General features: G+C 40.4%; 1 protein-coding gene and 1 pseudogene across 1 annotated transcript; both read right to left on the bottom strand.

The window, feature by feature from the left end:
* Positions 1-727: 727 nt before the first annotated feature.
* Positions 728-2,378, bottom strand: LOC116373406 (zinc finger protein 135 pseudogene; annotated as a pseudogene).
* An 8,271-nt stretch (positions 2,379-10,649) lies between these two features.
* LOC116373405 (zinc finger protein 239-like) lies at positions 10,650-18,772 on the bottom strand. The gene is made up of 2 exons (XM_031821957.1): positions 18,283-18,772; positions 10,650-11,749 (listed from the first exon to the last, which is right to left on the bottom strand). The coding sequence occupies exons 1-2, from the start codon at positions 18,617-18,619 to the stop codon at positions 10,956-10,958; spliced, it is 1,131 nt and encodes a 376-aa protein (XP_031677817.1). The 5' UTR covers positions 18,620-18,772; the 3' UTR covers positions 10,650-10,955.
* Between the last annotated feature and the right edge of the window lie 808 nt (positions 18,773-19,580).

The raw sequence follows: 19,580 nt of genomic DNA, 5'->3' as shown, positions 1-19,580 counted from the left end.
GGGCCACAGTGTCTCCTGACCCCTCATGTCTCAGCCTCCAGTATTTATGCTGCAGTAGTTTGTGTGTCAGGGGGCTAGGGTCAGTTTGATATATCTGGAGTACTTCTCCTGTCTTATCCGGTGCCCTGTGTGAATTTAAGTATGCTCTCTCTAATTCTTTCTTTCTCACTCTCGGAGGACCTGAGCCCTAGGACCAGGCCTCAGAACTACCTGGCATGATGACTCCTTGCTGTCCCCAGTCCAGCTGGCCGTGTTGCTGCTCCAGTTTCAACTGTTCTGCCTGCGGCTATGGAACCCTGACCTGTTCACCGGATGTGCTACCAGTCCCAAACCTGCTGTTTTCAACTCTCTAGAGACAGCAGGAACGGAAGAGATACTCTTAATGATCGGCTATGAAAAGCCAACTGACATTTACTCCTGAGGTGTTGATCTGTTGCACCCTCGACAACTACTGTGATTATTATTATTTGACCATGCTGGTTGGTCATTTATGAACATCTTGGCCATGTTCTGTTATAATCTCCACCCGGCACAGCCAGAAAAGGGCTGGCCACCCCTCATAGCCTTGTTCTTCTCTAGGTTTCTTCCTAGGTTTTGGCCTTTCTAGGGAGTTTTTCCTAGACACCGTGCTTCTACACCTGCATTGCTTGCTGTTTGGGGTTTTAGACTTTAGGCTGGGTTTCTGTACAGCATTTTGAGATATCAGCTGATATAAGAAGGGCTTTATAAATACATTTGATTTGATCCAAACTCTTTTTTTGTTTGTCAATTTTGTTAAATCACATAAATAGTACTCTTCCATTTCAGAGCCTGGATTTTTCCCCATGAGGCTAATATCCATAACATGTTGATATCAATTCATAAGTGGGCACACGTTTAGGCTTCTACATTGTGAAATCATTACAATACACCTACTACAATGTTTAAAAAATTCTACATTGTGACATTAATTCAATGAAATCATGAAACAACTACTTCATGTATGTATTTCCTAATATTTGATCAGAGATCTTTTATCAGATTATCTCTGGTCATAGCTATGAGATTTCAATCCTGTGTGTTCTCTGGTGTTGAGTCAGATGGCAAGCTTGAACAAAACTCTTCCCACATTGACCACAGCTATAAGATTTCTCTCCTGTGTGTATTCTCTGGTGGTGTATCAGGCTGTGTGACTGAGTAAATCTATTCCCACACTGATCACAGCTATAAGGTTTCTCTCCTGTGTGTATTCTCTTGTGCACTGTCAGATCTCCAGATCGACTAAAATTCTTCCCACATTGATCACAGCAATAAGATTTCTCTCCTGTGTGTGTTCTCTGGTGTAGAGTCAGAGAGCCAGATGAAGCAAATCTCTTCCCACATTGACCACAGCTATAAGGTTTCTCTCCTGTGTGTGTTCTCTTATGCACTGTCAGATCTCCAGATCGACTAAAACTCCTCCCACATTGACCACAGCTATAAGGTTTCTCTCCTGTGTGTGTTCTCTGGTGTAGAGTCAGAGAGCCAGATGAAGCAAATCTCTTCCCACATTGACCACAGCTATAAGGTTTCTCTCCTGTGTGTGTTCTCTGGTGTAGAGTCAGAGAGCCAGATGAAGCAAATCTCTTCCCACATTGACCACAGCTATAAGGTTTCTCTCCTGTGTGTGTTCTCTTGTGCACTGTCAGATCTCCAGATCGACTAAATCTCCTCCCACATTGACCACAGCTATAAGGTTTCTCTCCTGTGTGTGTTCTCTTGTGCACTGTCAGATCTCCAGATCGACTAAAACTCCTCCCACATTGACCACAGCTATAAGGTTTCTCTCCTGTGTGTGTTTTCTGGTGTCGAGTCAGGTTGCCAGATGTAGCAAATCTCCTCCCACATTGTCCACAGCTATAAGATTTCTCTCCTGTGTGTGTTTTCTGGTGTCGAGTCAGGTTGCCATATGTAGCAAATCTCCTCCCACATTGATCACAGCTATAAGGTTTCTCTCCTGTGTGTGTTCTCTGGTGTTGAGTCAGGTGGCCAGTTGTACAAAATCTCTTCCCACATTGATCACAGCTATAACGTTTCTTTCTTGTGTGTGTTCTCTGGTGTACTTTCAGAGAGATTAATGTTGTAAAACTCCTCCAACATTGATCACAGCTATAAGGTTTCTCTCCTGTGTGTGTTCTCTGGTGTTGAGTCAGGTGGCCAGATGTAGCAAATCTCTTCCCACATTGACCACAGCTAGAAGATTTCTCTCCTGTGTGTGTTCTCTGATGAATTTTAATGCCTGATGATGTGAATCTCTGCCCAGAGTCAGAGCAGCAGTGAGATTTCTTCCCTGTGGGTCTCTGCGGGTGTTTATTGAGGTGTTCTGATCTGGAGAGACTCTTCTCTGTCTCCTCAGCATCATGAGGTTGTTGAGGCTCCCCAGAGGATCCACGATAGTCACGTCTCTCTCCTGTGTGAACAACAAAGTCAGACCGATGATTAAAGGCCCACAACAGTGGTAATCCAGTGTAAAAGTTGATGCCAACAGCATAGCCATGATGTTGTACAACAATTGATGTCTGTAATGAATGTTAAAATTATTGTCTTAAAATGAGCAAGAAGTCATATTTTGTCTTGTTTTCACATTAGTAGTAGCATCTAAGATTGTAGATTAGAAATAAGTTATTCATGTTGTTGAAACTCTAAGCAGTGTGGTAGAAGACTTTTGGTCTACAATACAGGCCCCTTTGTGTTTTCTAAAATTGAGGCACGAGGGCAATTTCATTGCATAAACTCCTCCATGCTAATGAGGAAACCACTAGTTATGGATGTCGTATATCTGGTGTGACAAGAGATTAAAAGAATCTGCCCACTCCATCAAGCAATGGGGACAGCAACACAAGGCATTCACAGGACCTCATGGAACCATGGACCACACCTGCAGAAACTGGACAACAGGGGGAAGCAGAGGAGATACCTATCATAGACTTCTCCCAGCTGACGCTTGACATGCCACCTACGCCGCCTCAAGTGGTAGAAACAACCAGCTGGTATCATTAAGTAGAATCAGCCAACAGTAACACGGAAGCAGCAGAATGGGAGTTAGTAGTGCATGACCTAGATTTAGAATAAGAAGCTTCCATTTAGACACAGGTCTAAGATGACGTAATAAGCAATCTACCATCCCAGTGTAAGCACTCAGTGTAAGCAATCTACAGTCCCCGAGTAAGCACTCAGTGTAAGCAATCTACAGTCCCCGAGTAAGCGGCCGGTGCAAGCAGCAGGGCAGTGTCAGTGTGAAAGTGTGGTTTAGCCACAGCTCCAGAAACTTGCGAACTTCCCCTGTAAAAAGGTATATATGGCAACTGCACCGCCCTCAACCGTAAGGCACTCCAGAGGGTAGTGAGGTCTGCACAACGCATCACCGGGGGCAAACTACCTGCCCTCCAGGACACCTACACCACCCGATGCTACAGGAAGGCCATAAAGATCATCAAGGACATCAACCACCCGAGCCACTGTCTGTTCACCCCGCTGTCATCCAGAAGGCGAGGTCAGTACAGGTGCATCAAAGCTGGGACCGAGAGACTGAAAAACAGCTTCTATCTCAAGGCCATCAGACTGTTAAACAGCCACCACTAACATTGAGTGGCTGCTGCCAACACACTGACACTGACACTGACTCAACTCCAGCCACTTTAATAATGGGAATTGATGGGAAATGTAAATATATCACTAGCCACTTTAAACAATGCTACCTTATATAATGTTACTTACCCTACATTATTCATCTCATATGCATACGTAGATACTGTACTCTATATCATCTACTGCATCCTTATGTAATACATGTATCACTAGCCACTTTAACTATGCCACTTTGTTTACATACTCATCTCATATGTATATACTGTACTCAATATCATCTACTGTATCTTGCCTATGCTGCTCTGTACCATCACTCATTCATATATCCTTATGTACATATTCTTTATCCCCTTACACTGTGTATAAGACAGTAGTTTTTTTGGAATTGTTAGTTAGATTACTTGTTCGTTATTACTGCATTGTCGGAACTAGAAGCACAAGCATTTTGCTACACTCACATTAACATCTGCTAACCATGTGTATGTGACAAATAAAATGTGATTTGATTTAAAGAGAACAGAGATCATAAGAGAGGCAAGATCCTCACTGACATATGAGAAAGACTTCATATGGAGAATCCTCATAGGTAAATTTACTATTGCACTATACGCTTTTTGTTAGACGAGAACCATATTTGAAACACAGGGGTCTTGACACCTCTTGATCACAGACAAAGCGGCAGTAAAACAGTGAGACATCAAGTACAGATGTGATTAGCAATACAAGGAAACAGCCAAGTACCAGTTACAATATATTGAGTCCATACACAGAGTTGGAAGTGCATTAGGATATTGGAATTCGGAATCTAGCGTTAGTGCTGTGAGAATACCAATGACCAATTAAAGAATATTTGGGGCAGCAAGGTAGCCGAGTGGTTAGAGCGTTGGACTAGTAACCGAAAGGTTGCAAGTTCGAATCCCCGAGCTGACAAGGTACAAATCTGTCGTTCTGCCCCTGAACAGGCAGTTAACCCACTGTTCCTAGGCCGTCATTGAAAATAAGAATTTGTTCTTAACTAACTTGCCTAGTAAAATAAAAAACTGTCATTGTGTGTCAAAATATATACCAATACTAGTTTCCAAGTGACTACTAGCTGACGAGCATAATAACCAATAGAAGAAGTTATTAGGTATTGATATATACAGAGGTAAAAGAAACTTGAAGGTAAGGAATTATAGGAGGAATCCATAACACTCCGAATATTTAAATAGGAGTATATCTATCCAAGGCCTCATACTAGACCAGAAAATAAGGGAGTGACAACGTGAACGAAGGAACAAACCCAACTCACACGAAGGGCCATTACGAAGAAACAGAAGGGTTCGGCCCTTGTTACACTGCAGTAACTAAAAGCCTAAAGTCCTCTGCCTAGCCAGAGGACGGGGTAGAGGCATTTGCTGCAGGTATAAGGCAAAAGTCAGCAACTATCATTATGACATCATGGATTAATTCTAGAATATACTATATAGCCTAGAAAACTGGTTAAAATATCATTATGACATCATGGATGGCCAGTCCTTGTCTTCATAGTGTATTGAATTCAGGGGGAGGGACTGAGCTGAACTCAAACCTGGGTCCAGCGACTGTCAAGTCAACACCTTATAACTGTTACGCCAAGATGTCTGAACTTCTTGACGAGGTCGCTCGGTGTTGGGTTATGGTTTCTACAATATCGTTCTCTATGAATTTGAGAGTGGTTACACTTCTCCTTCCCCCATCCCTCAGCTGTTTACCAAGTCTCTGGGCAGCCATTTTGTTGTGGTTTAAAAAAAAAAACACAATCCAGCAATCTGCAGTTCAAACAATAACAAATCTGTCATTTCACCACTGTTTTGGTAATAAAATGATTATGGGGTTGGAGAAATGTAACTACAGACAGACCTATGGATGCAAGGCCTGACCATCAATGATATCAACATTATAGTTTTAACCATGTTGAGGCAGCAGGGTAGCCTAGTGGTTAGAGCGTTGGACTAGTAACCGGTTGCAAGTTCACATCCCCGAGCTGACATTTGGAGGCGATACAGTGTTTATTTACATTGTTTCTAAACATGAAAGTAAAACAAGCTTATTCTGGGTTCTGATGGGGTACAACAGTTGAACTAAGCTCATGAAGCATGTGTTATATTCTTCAAGAATCAATGGCTATAAATAAATTATTTAAAAGTCATAACATGAATGTAGCAATTGCAGATTTCTGCTTTAACACCAAACATCAGTTCAACAACTGCAGAGTTTGTGCCTCTGTTGTTAAGACAGTACTTACTAGTGTTAGTCAGGTTACGGTTTCTCAAAATCACATTTTGGCTAAATTCATCATTAGAACCATTGGATGCCTTAAGATGCATTCGGAAAACCGGGCCCAGATATCCAGGTTCCTCTTCTTCCTCCTTTTTCGATGTAACAGTCATCTCTCTCTCCTCCTCTTTCACTCTATAAACTGCATCCTCCTCTCGTTTTACTGTAACATCCTCCTCCTCTTTCACTCTGAACGCGTCTTCCTCTTCTTTCACAGTAACGGCCTCTACTTCTTCTTCTTCTTCTTTAGCAGAAGGAGAGTAGCTTAGTGACCGCATGGTCGCGGATGTTAGCTATGCTAATGCTAACTTAACCAGACTGCTAGCTGACTAATAACAACAACGCCGTAAATATTAAATTAAATCGGATAACTAACTAGACAAAATAAGTGTCTTTAAAATACAGTGGCTAATAAACACGAAAGCGTCTGAAGAGCTTTATTGGTTCAGCTTTTTTTGTCTAGCAAGCTACCGAGGTGGATAACTTACTGTTGCTGGTGAAAGAAGAGTTCCGTCCACTAGATTATACGTCACATCCAACAGCATCACCATAAATTCCCAGACCGCCATCTGCTGACTGGAGTGGGTAACGCAGTTGAGTAAAATGTATATTTTATTATCAGACAAAAAGTTAAAGGGTAGGAATCAGGAACATCGCTAGAACTAAAATATATATTAGCCCCCACTAAATAAATCAATATCAGTCCATATATTTTTTCTGTGATTTCTTTTTTTTCGTCAACCGTTCCATCGCATCTTAAACTTAATATCGGTTCGGCACTCGGACCGGGGGAGGCTGCTGCTGCACTCGTGACTGTTGGACTTTCTTCAGCAAAGATGGTGGAAAGAAATACGAGGAGAGAGGGGTACCCCTACACAGACCTGAAATGGATCAATGATTGCCAGCAAACCAGGCGGTCATTTTGTAAAACAGTGGATGTATAGAATCTAGCTAGTTGAATAATTTACTGCAAATTGAATGTACAATTTTGTAAGCTTGCCTTGCTAGATGAAATCGCGTAGATTGCTATGTTCTTGTTATTCTTGTTCTTGCTTATTATGCAGTGGATGATTAAAATCCCTGTATGCCCATGGATGTGTAACTAGCAATCTAGCCTTTCTTTTTATGTACCCAAACGTTTGGTATACATATTAGTTCAGAACCTAGCTATGAACCTCAACTATCATAGCCAGTTGTATCAACTTCAAAACAGCCTGAATGACATTAATGAAGCCTATGGATTGAGAATAATATATTATCATGTTGTACCAAGAATGCAAGTCGTATATACATGTAGTTATTACCATGCATGAGATCCCCACATTGTAGCCTGTACATTTAATATATTCACTGATCATGTACTCTACCTTGGCAAATTAATGTGCAGTTTAGGTATGAATGTCTTTGAGGTGATCAAATTCCTGTCTTTGAATGACGCCGTGTCTGCATGTATGTATTACAATTATACAGTGTTTACCAATCTTGGTCCTGGGACATCAATGGTTACACATTGTAACTAATAGACTACAAACAGGATTTAACTAGTTAATTCAGAAATATAATGTTAAAAAAACACTACACTCCACTTCCTATGCATCATGTAAATACTCTTAACACCGGTTCATCTCAACATCTAATGCCCTTCATCTGCATTGATCTGGTAAACACAGGATAGGTGGAGTATTTCATCACATTACACTATATTTCAACCAGTAGAGAATGGGAAACACTTTATTGAAAAGCTCATTATCCAAGTGTTATAAATACAAGTTCAATCTGTATTTCAATACACATCTGTTGTGAATTATAAAAACAGGAAGAAAGAGGAGGAGAGAGAGGTGTTAAAGACAGAAAGGGAAAGAGGTAAACACATAGGAGCAGGGAAGGCAGCACGTGATTAATGAATCACAGTGCTACATAAATGTTCTCTCAGTTCATCACAATTACATAATAGTGTCTCTTCTCTAGACAAACAATATAGCGTAGTTTTAGAAATAATGAAGTGTCTTACTATTCTCCATGGTTGGCCCTCTTGCCTATTCTCTTGACGGTGGAAGGAGCCACAGTTATACACCTGAACCTGCTTACTGCACAACACAATCCAACAATCAGATCGATACATGTGTGTAGGTGTGGGTTATAGGGTGTCCAATCGTTCCACATTTTGTCAATATGGGTGATTTAAAATAGCCTGTTTTGTTTTTGCACACCCTTGTTGGACCCCATCCTTGAAACATCCTGCAGAGCAGCAGACTCCTCCTCTGGGACACGGCGGCGAGCTGCAGATCCCCTCCTGGTCCTCGTGTCCATCCTCATGACGTTACGCAGGACACAGGTAGCCTTCACACACCTGAATTCCTCCAGGAGGCAGTCCCAGATGACCCTGGTCACCCAACCTTGCAATGCCCTACACGGTAACTGTCGGCAACCGTTTTGAAGGAACCTCCAGTTTGCTTATTTATATTCAGTGGCCTGACTGCATCCAGACTGTCAAAGGTCCGTCCTGGTAGATCTGAACCTAATGCAGTTTGGAGTGATCAGATGACAGGAGTCACATTTAGGTGCCAGGTGTAACTGAGGCTGTAGATGCTCCATATCCACTACTTTGAGTGTTGTATGTAAATCAAATCCAATTTTATTTGTCACATACACATGGTTAGCAGATGTTAATGCAAGTGTAGTGAGTTTTAGGATTCTATTGAAAGAAAAATGATTTTTTTTAAATAACATGATGGTGTATTATTATTTAGAAATACGTGTTTTTTCTTGTTTTTAATTGTTGACAGCCAGTAGACACCATGTTTATATTGTAGAAGCATTGTAGTTGATTATGTGAAATGGAAGTTTTCTGTTGGGGGTGAGCAAACATGTCCAACAAAAATATAGGATATATTTGTTGTCTACAGGGGGAAGGTGCTACAGGCTTTGGTTTTTTCCATTTATGTTTTGAGGTTGGACTTTAGCACGTATAGCTTGTTAGCACGTAGGGTGCACTGATTGGTGTCACTTCGTTAGTATGTGTTTCACCTGAGCTGGTCCAGGTTCTATTTAAGAGTGTCTGGTCCAGTGCTCAATTTGTCTTGATAGATGTGGAGAGTCAACACCTTTAGTTTATCCACCTTTTTGGTTTGCTTCCTGTCTTTAAGTTTGGTGTGGGTTTTTCTTTTGTTTTCCTCTTAGGCGTGTTTAGTGGGTCTCATGGTGGGTGTCTTTTAGGTCCCAGTTGTTGTTACTAGTCAATTTTCAGTCGACACCCTCAGTGTCTTTCAGAACCCCTCCTAAAAAACAAGCTAAAATGTTTTGGTTGGATATTGCATCCAAATAATATTTTAATCAATGGCATTTCCTAAGAATGCTCATTAGTCTTTCAGTTATTGTTTGTGTACTAAATATTTCTGTTTATTTTCATTGTTTTTTCCTGTGAACCCGTTGGTTTGTATCCGTGTCTGAAATGTGCTGTATGAATAAAGCTAGATTTGATTTGAACATATTGTAAGACAAATGAACCCAATGACTGGCAATCAACAGACTAGCAAAACCAATGAACAAATATCTCCCACTATGTTAAAATAGTGCATGTGTTTACATACCCTACATTACTCATCTCATATGTATATCTATATACTGTACTCTATATCATCTACTGCATCTTTATGTAATACATGTATCACTAGCCACTCTAAACTATGCCACTTTGTTTACATACCCTACATTACTCATCTCATATGTATATACTGTACTCGATACCATCTACTGCATCTTGCCTATGCCGTTCTGTACCATCACTCATTCATATATCTTTATGTACATATTCTTTATCCCTTTACACTTGTGTGTACAAGGTAGTAGTTGTGGAAGTGTTAGGTTAGATTATTACTGCATTGTCAGAACTAGAAGCACAAGCATTTTAGCTTCCAGAACTCTCATCCCCTTGAAAAAAAAAAAAAAAAAAAAAAAACTCTCCAACGAGTCTCCAATACGGAAAAATCGTGCAGTCAAAATAAATTGTGATCCATGGCAACGCACTGGCTAAACGCAAAACTGGTTGACTGCCCACACTTGAGACAATCAGCAACCAACTCCTGCGATATCCGTAGTAACTTTCCACCTTAATTCTCGCTCTCTTTTCAGGGTTCACTCAATAGTCATGTTGTTGGATCGGGCCCAGTCCCCAATGTCATGCATTTGGGTTAGCACATTGGGAATGAATCCTGATATTCTAAAAGCAGGGCAACATTGTCAATATAATTGTACCCAAAAATGGTCAGCTGGTTGCATAAATAATTATGATTACTAAATGTTAAATATGAAAATCAAACCCAAATGTACACCCATTTGTTAATATGTATTGGCAATACTTCACTTAAATGGTGAGGCATGGAATAATAAAACATGTTTATTTTGTCAGGCTGAATGTTTGAAATATGAGGTGATTTCAGTCATGCTTCTTCAGTAGTGGAATAAAGACAATTAGCATTTGAATGTTGTCAAGAAATACTGGAGTGATGTCAGATTGTGAATAAAATTTATTATAGACCAATTTATTATACTGCTTTCATGTGTGAAAATACAAACATCTGCAACAATTATTATATTACATGTATTTTTTAAACAAGCAGCTTTTTCAACTAGTAGAAAACCGCTGGCTACATTTTAAAGTGCTGCATTTTGATTAAAGTGGGTCACCAACGCAGTAAGTGTAACACAGCTCTGTTTTTGTTACTCACTTTTTGTTAAATATTTAAAATTCAGAGCCTGGATTTTCCCATGAGGCTAATATCCATATCATGCTGCAATCAATTGAACAAGGCAAACGATAAGGTAGAACATCATTAAAATACTCCTACTACAATGTTAAAACATTCCACATTGTGACATCATTAAAATACTCCCACTACAATGTTAAAACATTCTACATTGTGACATCATTAAAATACTCCTACTACAATGCTAAAACATTCTACATTGTGACATCATTAAAATACTCCTACTACAATGTTAAAACATGATACATTCTGACATTATTTCATTGATATCGTGAAACAACTTCTTCATGCATGTATTTTCTGATGTTTGATCAGAGATCTTTTATCAGAGTATCTCTTCCCACATTGATCACAGATATAAGGCTTCTCTCCTGTGTGTGTTCTTTGGTGTGAAGTCAGGTGGCTAGATTTAACAAAACTCCTCCCACATTGATCACAGCTATAAGGTTTCTCTCCTGTGTGTGTTCTCTGGTGTACTGTCAGATTGCTAGATTGAACAAAACTCCTCCCACATTGATCACAGCTATAAGGTTTCTCTCCTGTGTGTGTTCTCTGGTGTAATGTCAGATGGCTGGATGTAGTAAAAGTCCTCCCACATTGACCACAGCTATAAGGTTTCTCTCCTGTGTGTGTTCTCTGGTGTGAAGTCAGCTGGCTAGATTGAACAAAACTCCTCCCACATTGATCACAGCTATAAGGTTTCTCTCCTGTGTGTGTTCTCTGGTGTACTGTCAGATGGCTAGATGTAGAAAAAGTCCTCCCACATTGACCACAGCTAAAATGTTTCTCTCCTGTGTGTGTTCTCTGGTGTAATGTCAGACTGCTAGATGTGGTAAAACTCCTCCCACATTGACCACATCTATAAGGTTTCTCTCCTGTGTGTGTTCTCTGGTGTATTTTAAGTTCTGATGAATATTTGCAACCTTTCCCACAGTCAGAGCAGCAATGAGATTTCTTCCCTGTGGGTCTCTGCTGGTGTTTCTTGAGGTGTTTTGAAGTGGAGAGACTATTCTCTGCCCTGTCAGCATCAGGAGGTTGTTGAGAACCCCCAGAGGATCCACAATAGTCACATCTCTCTCCTGTGTGAACAAAAAGTCAGACGGGTGGTTTAAGGCCCACAACAGCAAAAATACACTGTAAAAAGGTGATGCCAACAGCGTAGCCATTATGTTGTAAAAACAATGATTTCAAATAATTAACATTCATTACAGACATTTGTCTTAAGACAGTCAAGTGAACAACAATAGTCATATTTTGTCTGGTTTTCCCATTAGTAGTAACATCGACGATTTTATGCAAGAAATACGATTAAAAAATTGTTGAAATCCTAAGAAGTGTGCCAGACAACTTTTGGTCTCCAATATAGGCACTTTTCTGTAGGTCTATGTTGTTGTTAGGTGAAGTTATGGGTCCTACAGTAAGTCTATGGTATAACTAGCGGTTTCCGCATTAGCATGGAGGAGTTTCTGCAACCAAATTGCATTTTAGTGAACAGAGAGCAGAGAGTGATGCACCTATTTGGGGATGTCTGATAGTATTTACGCACCACCACTAATGATTTGTGACGCTGCACGCACTTACGAAATTGCTTAATCCAGTTACTAATAAGCATGCACCCATTAAGAAAATGACTGTACAAACTGTTAATCCCAGTAGAATGATTAGGAATTGAAAAATGGCATGGTTGAGAAGGATGAGGCAATAGGAATGGCAAATAAGTCTGGCTGTACAACCGATTGGCAAACGTCCTGCAAATTGAGAAATCATGTGACAAACTGAATAAAAAGACAATGAAACAAAGATAAATGACAAAGAATGATAGTAAAAAAGCTTTTGAGAACTTAACATACAATGTTGGGGGAGAATGAGCCATCTAATGCAGTGAATTTATCACAAAATCACTACTTTTATGATTTTTTCATTGGCAAGATTAGCAAACGTAGGCATGTCATAACAGCAACAAACGCTGACAATACACTTCCAAGTATATCTGACCAAATTATGAAAGACAAGCATTGTAATTTAGAATTCCGTAAAGTCAGTGTGGAAGAGGTGAAAAAATTATTGTTTTCTATCAACAATGACAAGCCACCGGGGTCTGACAATCTAGATGGAAAATTACTGAGGATAATAGCGGACGATATTGCCACTCCTATTTTCCGTATCTTTAATTTAAGCCTACTAGAGAGCATGTGCCCTCAGGCCTGGAGGGAAGCTAAAGTCATTCGACATGCGCTATGCTCTGCATAGTTAGCTCCAGGTAAAATGCTGCACTTATTCAGCCATTCTGTGACCAAAAACAAGCTACATATGGACAGTACCAAAATAAACTGACTCTGGAAATGACAAAGCGCCTCTTAACCTAGCTGGAAATGGGACAAATGGACCCCTTCTGTGGAAACAGACGGGGACAATTTCTAATCAAGTCTAATTCCCAGGAACGGGGTTCATACAAACCACAGAGACTGTGTGGGGTAATAACATGGCCGTGTCCAACTCTGCTTGTTCCCTCGACTCAGCTACCAACCACCAATCTCCAACAGGGCCCTTTACCTGTATCAATAGACACTTCATAGTGAGCTACAGGTAGGAATCAGCAATGAATCCCAATAATGAGCCAACATGGGAGGGGTAACAAATCTTTGTGGACAAATCTCAACGTATTACTGCTACCCTGGGGAGATTGCTATACCCCTTGAACATTGGCTCCAACCCTCGTCGGATGTGGCAGGCTTGCCACATCAGACTACAAAGGGAAGCACAGCCGATAGCTGCCCAGTGACACTGGCCTACAAGACGAGCAAAATAACTTCTATGCCCGCGGCGAGGTAAGAAACATGCATGAGAGGATCAGCTGTTTCGGACGACTAAGGCAACCTGCCTAAATGACTACCGACTCATAGCACACAAGTCTGTAGCCATGAAGTGCTTTGAAAGGCTGGTCATGGCTCACAACACCATTATCCCAGAAACCCGAGACCCACTCCAATTTGCATACCGCCCCAACAGATCCACAGATGATGCCATCTCTATTGCACTCCACACTGCCCTTTCCCACCTGGACAAAAGGAACATCTATGTGAGAATGCTGTTCATTGACTACAGCTCAGCGTCCAACAGCATAGTCATTCAAAGCGCATCACTAAGCGAAGGACCCTGGAACTAAACACTGAGCATGCCCCCATTCTCATTGAAGGGGTTGTAGTGAAGCAGGTTAAGAGCTTCAAGTTCCTTGGTATCCACATTATAGCCTTAGTTAACTGGTGAACTGTTGAAATCATGGAAACATAATGACAATTCTAATTCTAGATTTGGAATAGAATGTGCAGCACCTTTAATATATTGTTGTTTGACATGACTACCAATTAATAAACCAGGGAGGAATTACTGACAGAGTAGGAGCATGGAGGAGACATCCAAGAGAGGAAAATCAGGAAGGGAAATGACAGCAAGTAGTGCAGACGAAAGGGTTAACAAGTTGGTGAAACAACAGATGTGCTGGATGTGCTACTTTGAGAACACAAATTCTCACATCTTTCACAGCACAGAGCGAGGGAGTCCGGGGGATGACTGGTTGTAGCAATGGAGGAAGCATTGAGGAATTATCTTGGCGTGAGTACAGTTGGTTAGACTGAGTGGACGATGGTGAAGAACAGTGGAGTGAAAAGGGCTAAAGTTGGTAATGAACAGCAGTTTAGGGTCGGAGTGGGAATCATCAGCAAGGATGTTTTTGTGGGTGACCTGTTAACGGTCTCAAAGATGGCGAAGGATGAATTGGGTAAAGTGAAATCGGTTCGAGTGACCAGGAGTGGTATGATGCCGATTGTGTATCAACAGCGCAAAAGGAGAAAGCTTTGAGTGGTTTAGGTTAAACATTTCAGGTAGGTAGATTAAAATGAATGATAGACGGAAGGTTTTACTGTGGTTTGGTGAAGTGTTTCTCCCATCTTTTGTAAAACCTGGGTAAGTGAGATATACAGAAGCCGCTGCAGTTACAATTGTAAAAAAAGGTTGGACATGTGGCAAGTGCTTGTCGAAGGAATGAATAAGTCATAGTCAGTCAGATGAAGCATGTTGTAATTGTGATGGGAATCACGTTCCCGAGTTCCCTGTACGGATGAAGGTCGTAGTAGCTAGGATGATCAGGTCCATCCAGCAGGTGTCCTACGTGGAGGCAGTGAAAATAGCCGAAGGAGTAGAGAGGAGAAGGTAGTTCATGTCCCACAGTCTGCAGTGAAGCCATGCAGGAGAAGGATCCCAACAGACAAATAGTGAAAGAGGTGGACTTTGTTGTGTTTATAGAGCAAGTGATAAAATGCATTGATAAATTATTAGTAACCTTCATCCAAAACTAGCAATTTCCAAAATTGTGTTTCCATTGCCCTCACTGCCGCAGTGATAAATTGCATTAATACTAAACTAATAAAACATCTAAGAAGCTTGATATCATTGTGAAGGCGGCAAATAGATTTCTGGATCTCCAGGACTTCACAGACAAAATGTTACAGGGAGAACTGGATGAAGAAGTTCCCCCCCCTCCCAGGTTCCTGAACCTGTGTAGGGATCTGAATAGTACAATTTTTGTTTGAAATTCAGGGCAATGGAGTGAACTTGGTAAGTGTTAATTTAAAACGTAATTAGTATGATTTGTTAATCCCATTTTTTTTGCAAACCCGTACAGTGGGTGGCAGCAATACACCTGATGAGTGTAGTCTGACAATAAACCTCAGAGAAGAAGACATGGTAGGAACCAAAGTATTGGTCATTGTTTCCAGTTGAGCCTAATTAGATGTTACATTACATGTTGTTTTCTTACTTCATGTAGCCTGCTAGCTAACCAACATCTTCATACTTCGCTTACTCCTTTCTGATAAGATACCGCTGCACAAACATGCTTATCTAGGCCTACACCAGCACTGGTACCAGGCAGTATTAGCTAGCTACATTTGCTCTGACATTTAGCAAGCTAGCTAGCCCGCTAACTAGCGATTAGCAGCTAACATTTTTCGAGCAACACCTTGCTAAGAAAATACTATATTTCGCCTTTAATGTAATGGCATGAAAATAATTGCTGGAATATTATACAATGACTTATCAACAGCTCTAACAATTTGACCCCCACAGGAAATCTACACTGGCAGTTATAGAAAGACCCATTTACTATATAACCACTGATTCTTGAAGAATATAACTTACATGTGCCATAAATGTTACAACCGTATTACCCCACCAGAAACCAAAACATAAGCTTGTATAACGCCACTGTTTGTAAACTATTACTATATGGCTGAGGAGTAGGGTCGATCCAAGCGTTCTGACCTCGCAATGACAGTAAAGCACCCAAGGTAACTGGCTAACGTTGGATAGCTTGCTAGACAAATCAGAGAAAACCTCACTCTTACCATTTTACTTGCCCTAGCAGAGCTGAATAGGCTGTTTTCATGTTATCCAGAGTGTTGGTGACTAACTGTGCTGCTGGCAACAAATTCATTTGAGCTTTTTTGCAGATGTTTACTGACACCGGCCATATTCAACGGGTGTTGAGCGTTATTAAATTCATCAGTTATTCTGCTCTCTAATCAATTCAATAAACATTGGGTAGTTAGTTAGAATATAGTTACTATACTGGCAAGTTTGATGTATAAGTAGCCAACTAACGTTAGGTAGCTAGTTAACATACCGATACATACTGCTGTAAAGATATGCTATGTGTTTTGTAAGGATAGGGTAGCTAACATAACGTGTAACGTAACTATTTGAAAAGTCATTACTTTATTACATTGCTCAACATTTGTCATAATTATTTAACCTCTAGTGACACCCCATCCCGTGAACGGGACCGTTGTCATCATCTGACACTAATTAGCATAACACAACGGACATAAATCTTCCTAGAAAATATTCCAATTCTTGAAAATCACAAATGAAATATATTGGAACACAGCTTAGCCTTTTGTTAATCACCCTGTCATCTCAGATTTTCAAAATATGCTTTACAGCCAAAGCTAGACAAGCATTTGTGTAAGTTTATCGATAGCCTAGCATAGCATTATGCCTTGCTAGCAGCAGGCAACCTTGTCACGAATATCAGAAAAGCAATCAAATTAAATCGTTTACCTTTGATGAACTTCGGATGTTTTCATTCACGAGACTCCCAGGTAGATAGCCAAAGTTAATTTTTTCCCAAAATATTATTTTTGTAGACGAAATAGCTCCATTTGTTCTTCACGTTTGGCTGAGAAATCGACCGGAAATTGCGGTCACGACAACGCCGAAAAATATTCCAAATTAGCTTCATAATATCGACAGAAACATGGCAAACGTTGTTTATAATCAATCCTCAATGTGTTTTTCAAATATCTATTTGATAATATATCAACCGGGACAATTGGTTTCTCAGTAGAAGCAATTGGAATAATGGCTACCTCTATTTTACGCGATCATTTCTCAGGGAGCATCAGGTGACCACTTGCGCAATGAAGCGGGTATTTCTCATCATAAATGCGTAAAACTATGTCACAATGCTGTAGACACCTTGGGGAATACGTAGAAAGCGTAATCTGGTTGATAGGGCATTCATAGCTCAATAGGGACGCATCGGAACGCAGGGCTTTCAAAAGATGAGTCACTTCCGGATTGGATTTTTCTCAGGCTTTCGCCTGTAACATCAGTTATGTTATACTCACAGACAATATTTTTTACAGTTTTGGAAACTTTAGAGTGTGTTCTATCCTAAGCTGTAAATTATATACATATTGTAGCATCTTGTCCTGACAAAATATCCCGTTTAATTTGGGAATGTTATTTTTCCAAAAATGAAAATACTGCCCCCTAGTACCAACAGGTTTTTAAAGCAGTTCATTTGTATCCGCTCTCGTTGGACTTTGGCTGAATATTTTCCTCCATTTTCTAAAAATCTGAAATCGATGTGAAGTCACGCCCATTTCCTGAAGAATTGCATTATGGGCCGTAAAGTATTGCGTGTATATTTCATATTTTGGTGAATTTATTACGACATCCGGGAACTTTTGGCATACTAACTACATCGTACTATAATAAGCAAACTATATACTCAATTAACATCACAAATAGTACGGTTAGTATGAATATTCTAACACAGCTCAGGTCACTGGGCAGCCATTTTGTTTGTTGAAAAACTAGGTGGCCCCTTTAAAAAAGCCACACAACATTCAATCAACCAATCTGCAGTTCAACCAATAACAAAGCTGTAATTACACCATTATTTTGGTAATAAGATGGATGGGGCTGGAGAAATGTAACTACTCTCAAATTCATAGACAGACCTATGGATGCAAGGACTGACCATCCATGATATCAACAGTATAGTTTTAACCATGTTGAGGCTATACAGTGTTTGTGTTACATTGTTTCTAAACATTGGAGTAAAAAAAGCTTATTTGGGGTTCTGATGGGGTACAACATTTGAACTAAGCTCATGAGGCATGTGTTATATTCTTAAAGAATCAATGCCTATAAATAAATAATTTAAAAGTCAAAATATGGATGTAGCAATTGCAAATTTCCCCTTTAACACCACACATCAGTTCAACAACCGCAGAGTTTGTGCTTCTGTTTTTAAGACAGTACTTACTCGTGTTAATCAGGGCCCGTTCATCGTTAGAACCATCGGACGCCTTAAGATGCGCTTGGGAAACCGGGCCCAGATATCCAGTTTCCTCCTCTTCTTCATTTTTCGATGTGCCAGTCACTTCCCCCTCCTCTTCTTTCACTGAAACGTCGCCGTCCTCCTCTTTGACTCTGAACGAGTCTTCCTCTTCTTTAACTGAGAGCTCTTTCTCTTCGTCTTTCACGGTAACAGCCTCAACCTCTACTTGTTTTTGTATTGTAACAGCCTCCTCTTCCACGAGAGCGTCTTTCTCCATCCAGCAGGCAGACCACCTCTTCTTCATCATCATCATCATCATCATGAACGGGGTTAAGTTTGAGACTGGAGCTATGAGGCATGTACTGAAGTCGCTAAGCGGTATAATTCAAAGCAGTGTCCCTTTATCAGCAGCACGTGATCAATGACGTCTGAAGAATCATTTCGTCGAACACCTGATTGGTTTGGTGTTGGGCTCGTTCGACTTTGCAGCCGACAGTGCAGGTGACTGCTGAAATAACTACTCCTTATTATTTATAAATCAGTCAGTCAGTCACCGTTTACCCACAATGCAGCATGGATTTGATGCTCTCGAACAAGGCCCGTGGTTTCGTAGAAGACATGAAGGCTACGCTGCTACGGTGTGGGAGGTCATCTTTCAAAATGTGGCTTTTCTAAATTCTGTGTCGCTCAAAGCCTTGAGTAATGAACCTTTTTTTTAAAACAATTATCTGGAAAGAGCCAATGCTTCAGGAAGCTTTGTTTCCCCATCACTACTTTTCAGCATGTTTTCTGTGAATTCGACTACGGGAGTTTTGTAACTTTTTCCACCTTGGCTTACTGTTCGTTGGGTTATAATTGGTCTCCGGTAGTTGGTCTCACCGACCATAACCGTGCTGGTTGGTTATGCTGTTTAGGCAAATAGCTAGTTGGCTAAATAGCAAACGTTAGCTGGCTGTCTAAGATAACTGCATGTAGCTAATATTCTTTGATTGGTTAGATGGCATTATGTATTTCCAAAACGTTGGTTTACTTTAATCACTCAAGTCATGAGTGCAAACGATTGGTTTAATTTAAAGTTATTTCTGTTGTAGTTAACATCATAGTTAAGGATTGGTTGATTTCCAGTTTTTAATTATTTTATTTATATACCCCTTCATACATCAGCTGATATCTCAAAGTGCTGTACAGAAACCCAGCCTAAAACCCCAAACAGCAAGCAATGCAGGTGTAGAAGCAAGGTGGCTAGGAAAAACTCCCTAGAAAGGCCAAAACCTAGGAAGAAA

This window comes from Oncorhynchus kisutch, unplaced genomic scaffold (genome assembly GCF_002021735.2).
Source record: "Oncorhynchus kisutch isolate 150728-3 unplaced genomic scaffold, Okis_V2 scaffold4039, whole genome shotgun sequence".
Taxonomy (NCBI): domain Eukaryota; kingdom Metazoa; phylum Chordata; class Actinopteri; order Salmoniformes; family Salmonidae; genus Oncorhynchus; species Oncorhynchus kisutch.
Note: the sequence above shows the minus strand (reverse complement) of the source record. Positions and strands in the feature narration are given on the sequence as shown.